Here is a 7,851-nt window from a genome sequence, read left to right as displayed (position 1 = left end):
AGGTCTAAAGCTTTAAAAATGGTTATACTGTATACAGGATGGTAAAAAAGACAAAGGAAATTGATTGTTGTAGTAATAGATTTTGAAATAAAATAAAAAATGGGAATCAATGCCTCATTAAGACTGCATTCATTAGGGTTTGGGTAATTTGTGTAGAGTACAATACATTTTATTTTACTCTTTTTGCTTGAAAGAACAAAGCTCAGGTCCTCCTATCTTTTAAAAGACTGTGTCACTATTCCTTGAACCAAACCGCCCCAAAACCCCCCAAGAGATCAAGAATGAAAAGAGATGTAAAGTTTGGATGTGAGGCAACAGCTAAAAGTGGGATCAGGTTTCTCTGGGCTTCTCTATATTTAACCCAGTGATCTAATGCCAAGCAGAGGGTTTAAATGCCACCAAACAGTTGGTGTGAGCAGTTGTTGTCCACAGATCCTGTGAACACGAGCACAAATTTTCAGACCAGCAGTGGCGAGGAGTGGAGAGCGACCTTGCACTGGCCAGAAAAATGGAGCTTTTCGAGACCAACCCTTATTTCTTTCCCGATCAGAGGTTCTATGAAGGAGGTGAAAATTTTTTCCCCACCCGGCTGCAAGGTGCTTTCGATCAAACTACCTACCAGGAGCGACCAGTGATGGGACTGTGCTCTGACAGCAGGTTACTGTCTGGCACGGGCCTGGAAGACAAAGTGTCCCCAGCGGCCAGCCTGTCCCCTCAAGAGCACTGCCCCGGCCAGTGTTTGCCTTGGGCCTGCAAAATCTGCAAGCGGAAATCCGTCACCATGGACCGCAGAAAAGCTGCCACCCTGAGGGAGAAGAGGAGGCTGAAGAAGGTCAACGAGGCTTTCGAAGCGCTTAAGAGGAGCACTCTCATGAACCCCAACCAGAGGCTCCCTAAAGTAGAGATCCTGCGCAGCGCGATCCAGTACATTGAGAGGCTGCAGGCGCTGGTCAGCTCCCTGAACCAGCAGGACAGAGAACAGGGTGGGCTCCACTACAGGGGCTCTGGCTCCCAGAGGGTGAGTGAATGAAGCAGAGAGGGAGGTCTGGCTGTCAAAGCAAGTGCGGCGCACAAGCAAGGTGTCAGACTGAGCTGCACCATGCAGGGTGTGTCCTGTCACTGACCTGCAGTACCCTGATGTTACTGAGGGATTTACTGTAAACAAAAAATAAATAACAACGAAAAGTCTAATGGTAATTACTACCTTGTATGGTTTGACCAGTCCTTTCAGCAAGGATCTGTTGTATCAATTTCCAAGTTTTAACAGCTTTCTACAAGTATCAACAACAACAATAATTATCACTAACTCAAAAAAACATGTTCAAATGTACGATGTCTCTGGATTTGATGAAATAGAATCTATTTCAGTGGGTTAATAGATTTACTAATAGATTTACTAAAATTTCATTTAACTATCCATTTGCAATTCACTCTACATTAGTGTTTTGAGTATTATTTTAATTGTAAAGTATTTTAAATTTTATTTTAAGGTATTTCTGAAACTAACACCAATTGTGCTTAAGGAATGAAGGCTTAAGAGAGAAATCCAACAATAAGATCTGAGTACATGATCTCAAAAGAAATATGGATTTTTAAATAACAGGGCTACAAGCCCTTTTTTTTTGTTTTTTTCTTACACCTGAAATGACTGGCTTTCTTTTTCACCTTTACATTAGTCTCAGTCTTATTTCACTTTGTATTTATTGTAAACAGTACTCCCAGACCTCCTCGCTGGTGCACAGACATATCTAATTAAAATACATCAAACGTTTACATATCTTCCCAACTTTAGTGTCACTAAATTAAGAACTACAAACAAGTCTGATTATCAAGCCCTTAGAGAGCTGAAACCTAAAGTATAAATCAATTATTTAGTTTAAAAGAGAATAGCTAAGTAAGAAAACATTGGATCTTTAGCAAATGATTACAACAACAGATATGGCAGAACCAGAATGGCAGAATATTTAAGAACATGTTTAATAACAAAGCATATTTAATAATAGTGTTTGGTGTCATTACAACATCAGTACCAATGTTTTGAATGACAGTTCTCTAATTGTAAACGTTTTGGGTTTAATTTACCTTTTGTAATTAACCTTTTGTTGTAGTTTATGCAATTATTTTATTGGAAACCAAATGTAACCACTGGAAGACACGTTTTTAATACTGGAAACCATACAATTAAAAAAATTCAATGTATTTACCAGGTCTGAGGGACAGCACACATTTAGTCAAGCAAATAAAATACACTGCTCCTTTCCTGTACTGTGGCTCCTTAATAGGCTAAGGAACTCTTTTTTTTTCAAAAGTGACAATAATTATCTTAGATTTTTTTATTCAGACCATAAAAATGAAATTAAATAGAATATAAATATTAATGAACAAGTACTATTTTTCACACAATCTTTTCAGTGGTAACATTTTTCAGGATACAGGTTTTAAAGCAGATATGTGTAGTATATATTATAGCTCTGCATATTGTTTTTTATACTATGTGTTGTTGTAGAATTAAGTTAAAATCCATTTTTTTATTTATATGTGTATGAAGTTTGAATGACATAATGTTGTCTTTATCTTCTATTGCAAGCCAAGTTTTAACACATACTATAACTACTACACTTTTTATTCAGTTTAACTTGACACTATGCTATCTAAACCTAATTATTTTTTTTAAATTGGCATACTAATTTAGTATGGACATAAATTTCATCTGCCTGGCAAAGAGCCCTGGATTCCCGCTTGTTCTGAGAAACTATCACAAAACTAACAAATAATTGCAAACGCTTTACCAAAAAAAAATTAAGACCTGAAACCCATAATCTATATGAGCTAATCTTATAAGGATAAAGATCTTTATATTTTCAGGAAACCTCCCAGACAAATTCAAGACAAAATGAAAAAATTATAATATCATTTTAAATTAAAATATCAACTTATTGGTTGATAAGGTAAAAGTGCCAGTTATTCTTTGGGGAGGAAGGTCTTGCTTGTACTTGCTTGTGTGATATATTATTTTGTTTCAAGCAACCCATAGCTGTTTAGGTCCAGTGAATGAAGCTGACATGCCTGACTGTGTGATGTCAATGTGTTCCTGGCGGCAGGTGTCGTCTTCCAGTGAGCAGGGCTCTGGCAGCACCTGTTGCAGCAGCCCAGAGTGGAGCAGCCCCTCAGATCACTGTGGCCACGCATTCAGCAACAACCCTGAGGGTAAGGCAGCAGTTACGCAGCCTGTGGGCGTGACAAGGGTGTGCTAGGAGCTTCCTACTGCAGGCATTTATTCTACATGGATATCTCTCGAGCTTTTCTGTTAAGGTCATTTTGAACTTACCAAAAACAAAACTAGAGCATTCAAGCCTCTCATTTTCAAGGGTATTCTGACTAAGCCAGGAAAAAAAGAACATTACATATTAACCAGGATTATTTTTTTGTACGTTCTCCTCTAATTTCCCTTTTTTATAGAAATGTAAAAAAATTTCTAAATTTTACTTGAGGTAAATAAAGAAGTTGTCAGGGATGCAGATGTTGTTTATGTTGTTAGGAGTTTGATGTCTAATTCAGCCTGGATTTCCTGCAAGAAAAAGAGAAAAAAACAACTAAATTGAAATAGAAATAGAAATGTTCTCTAAATGTCAGTCAATGATATTACTGTATAATCATTCAACATACCAACATATTGATGAAAGAAAATACTGCTCCTAACCAATAATTATGATATAAAAAACAGCAACAATATGGTAGAAGCTGACAATACATTAGTATAACTGAAGCAACCTTTCTACTAAAATTATTATTAAAGATGGAACATTCTTGTTTTACAGCTTACAACAAATAATTAGGATTTTTAATATAATGGTAATTAATCCATGACAGGCAAAAAGCCCTGGATTCCTAATTGTTCAGGAACTGAATTATGCCAACAAATGAGAATGAAGGATGTTTTGCTTACTAGCTACTGTATGTGTCCCTTATCTGGATACAAACACCACTGGGGAAGCTGTAAATGAGGGAAATGCAATTATGAGGCAAGTGCTGAATTCCTGCATTTTTCAGAAAACATACCTCAGGTTATCATGTATTACCATCAAAACAGCACACTAAACAATTTAACAAGCCTTTATCTTATGTCTGCTGTTTTTTTTGTCGATGCCACAATTCTTCTCTTAATCACACTTTACCCATCATCCTTCCATGGTACACATACACACGTGTAATGTGCAACAGATCCTTTTCCTCAATAGGCATGTTTTAAAAATAGTGTCGTTTATTCCATCTTAATTGAAGATACAAGAATTGATCATTGTCACCCACAGCACAGCATTCTCCCCCTTCCAAGCCTTGTGAAATCAGCCATTGAGTAGCTGATAATTTCTTGTAGTATGTGTGTGATATAATTGTGCTACAGAGCACAATTAGAAATCAGGAAAACAGCTAAATGAGGACACATCCTCATCATGTTTTTTATACTTGATATTTTTATATTTTTTAAGACCTTCTTAATGAAGACTCTTCGGAACAACCCAACCTTCGGTCTTTGAGCTCCATAGTGGACAGCATTACTGTGGAAGGCACAGCGGTCACCTACCCAGGGGATATTTCCAAATGAGAGCTTTGACGGAGCCAAACACAAATCTTCCAAAGAACCAAAAGCACTCCTGAGAGTCAAGAACCACAAAACATGTCAAAACATGACTGAGTGGTTTCCTTGTACAAAATGTGTGGTCCATTTTTTATTTAATTTTATACGAATAGATATGTGAAGTGAGAGCTTTAACAATTCTATCAGCTCTTTGCTCCTTAACTTAATATTGATGAGTTGAGATCATCCTTTAAAGCATTTACCTTTTGGTCTTGCATTTTATTTGTGTGTGTTTTGCTTAAAATGAATGGTTATTCATGTGGGGCCAATATTTTATACTGCAGTTTGACCAATTTTTGCTTAACTTAAGCTAGAAATGTGGAAGAAAGTGATGTAAATATGTGTCTTTTTTACAGAGTGGATTTGCTATTTTATTTTTTTGGTTAACTTATTTTTGATTTTTATAATAAAGACTGACGTGTATTTGTATTTTCCAAGTGTCTTGTTTCTGTCTCTGATGATTATGTTCAAAAGAAATTAAACTATGTTTCATTGTCAAGCCTCTTTATCAATTCTACAATGACTTGTTAATGTTATTACCAAGAACATAATGGTGATATTCATATAAATCTTATTAATAAATATTAAATCTAATATTAAACTGTATGATCAAAACCCAAATTAATATAAACCAGTCTCAGAAACAGTAGCAGCTTAATTTGAATGTGTAGAGTATACAGTATGTTTTATATACAAAGTATTAGAAATACAGTAAACTCCATTTATGGTATACATACAGTACATATTAGTCCTTTCTCATACTTCAAAAGATGAATTTATTGCACATTTTTCTTTTTTTGCAAATTATATCCCAGTTTCAGACACGTTTTAATGACAATTGAAACTGCTTAAAAGAAAATGACAAACAGATGCAACCAAATATATATATATTTCTTTGTTTTTTGCTCCCACAATTTCAAGCACTCATAAAGATCCACAGATAACTAGGCTGGGAAGAGACATTTCAATCAACAAAACAGACATTGAGAAGGTACATTACATTGAAAGAGAAATTAATTGGTAATCTATCAACACATCAATGGGAATGCTGGATTATTTTAAAGCATAGTGTGAACATAGAAATACTGGAGCAGCTCCTGTCAATACACAACTAATAAGAATTGCGCTTCTGAAGTGCTTAACTTGTATAGCAACAGGGGCAACATAACCCATCAGTGATGTATAAAAAGTAAAAAAAAATCCACAAGTATATGAAGCATGCACATTGCACCGATTGCTAAATCCAAGAGACAATATCCAGTTTGAGAGCAGGAGCAGGCATATTCAGGTGTAATATATCCCATTAGAAATAGATCATATTATTAGAATAACTTGTTTGAAATTTTTCAGGGCCTGAATACCCTCACATTTCAGCAGAACACTAAAGTTAGTCTGAATATTCCAATCGATCCCAAACAATCAAATAAATATAAAAAAAACAAATAATTAAAAAACCAGCATCTTCTGTAAATACACTCCTGCAACAATCTATTTGTTTTTGCACTAGCACCTAGCCAAAAAAGAGCTCTATCATTTCTGAGATGCGGTACTCTCAGGAAATTATTAAAATACATAGTGGGCACTGTATCCCTAATGAACCATGATTACAGAAGTGTCCATTGTCACAGACATCTCACAACAATAAGTTTGTTTCTATTGTTTAGGCACATAAAATATAGCATAGAACATTTCCTTAAGTGAAATCTGTTTCTTTGTCTAACAAGTATTTGAAAGGTGGCTTAAACCTTGAGAATGATATTTGATTATTCTCACACAAAAGTGCACTTCCTTGACACTAGGAACTTACAGTGTACATACACCACAACTTACAATGATATACCATTATTGCATGTGAGATAGGACACTCCACTTTCCCACGCTTTAAAAATTTTGATGAAATATATAGTTAAAAATGTCGAGTTTGTAAAACTAACATGCTCTAGTAAGACCTCATTGAGAATATTGTGCACAATGTTTGTTGCCATGATACCAAGAAGATGCAGCTACAATTCAGTTCAGAGAAGAGCGACCAGATATACTGTATTCAAACTGACAGACTAAAAGAGCTGAAACCTTTTTAGTCATGAATGGTAAGACTATGAAGGAACCTGATTCAAGTATTGAAAATCCCCAAGGGCAAACACATCCCATTGGACTTCTTCATGAGTAAACAGTAAAACATGATCCATAGGACACAAACAGAAATCAAGGGGAAACACATTTCAAGATGAGAACAGGAGGTAAAAGTGAACAAAAATTTGTGAGAGTCTAGAACACGCTACCTAACCATGTTTTTGAAGTCAAAGCCCAGGTTTCTTTGATTAAAAAAAAGTCCAGATTCATAGACCATTTAGCTATTTAAAAAACAAATTACTGTAGGTAGATGTTTTAATTTATCTTCTCATTTTAAACGTATTTATGTTCTAAACCACAGACTTTACAAATTAATGAAGAAACAACTGTTTTACCTATCCAGCGCTACTTTGGCAGTACCTTAGATATGGAATTCCGTTGTATATGAATTTGAGGTAGATAGTCTGTAGTGCTAGGTACTGTAATTTGAAGTATTACTCATCTTGGAGATATCCTATAGGTCCATGCCAGAATATTGAGAAATTGGAACTAATTGATAGAGTTGAACTGGGGTCCAATAATGTTGAACAGGAACACAAACAAAAAGAATTAAACAGTTCTCAAACATAATTCAAACATTAATGGCATTTTTCTTTCAAATAAATTAGTTAGATTTTTGTACTGCTTGGCATCAGAATACTGATTCATTAGTGCTTTTGTAGTTCATCAACTCCCTTTGCAAAAAAAAATAAGACCTTTTGATTGTTACAAGGCAAATTTGGCAAAAAATAAATACAGCAAATACAACAAAAAGACAGTATTAAAGGGTTATTAATTAAACTACAACTGACAGGTGATTGTCAAAATCAGGTATCAACAGCACAGTCTTAGACTTCTATGTCTGCACAATAAATAATGACCAACTAATACATGTAAATGTATAATCATTCTATTTGATCACATTAGATGGTTAACATTGGCATTATTCACACAACAAATAAGCCCACACATAATTATTTATAAAGCTACGGCATCTCAAATTTAGCTTCCATCACTTTTGATTTTTTTGGCTCTGCACACTCCGTCAGACAAGTGTCCATATCTTTGCTAAGTGCTTAAACAAAAGTAAAGGACAACCAATA

The 7,851-nt window shown here is 35.1% G+C and overlaps 1 protein-coding gene across 1 annotated transcript; it reads left to right on the top strand.

Annotated features, from left to right (window-relative positions):
* Window positions 1–405: 405 nt before the first annotated feature.
* Window positions 406–5,065, top strand: myog (myogenin). Its single transcript, XM_088920600.1, has 3 exons — window positions 406–1,018; window positions 3,102–3,207; window positions 4,488–5,065. The coding sequence occupies exons 1-3, from the start codon at window positions 509–511 to the stop codon at window positions 4,601–4,603; spliced, it is 732 nt and encodes a 243-aa protein (XP_088776726.1). The 5' UTR covers window positions 406–508; the 3' UTR covers window positions 4,604–5,065.
* The last annotated feature ends 2,786 nt before the right edge of the window (window positions 5,066–7,851 follow it).

This window comes from Atractosteus spatula, chromosome 7 (genome assembly GCF_055471065.1).
Source record: "Atractosteus spatula isolate fAtrSpa1 chromosome 7, fAtrSpa1.hap1, whole genome shotgun sequence".
Taxonomy (NCBI): Eukaryota; Metazoa; Chordata; class Actinopteri; order Semionotiformes; family Lepisosteidae; genus Atractosteus; species Atractosteus spatula.
This window is presented reverse-complemented; position numbering and strand designations above follow the sequence as displayed.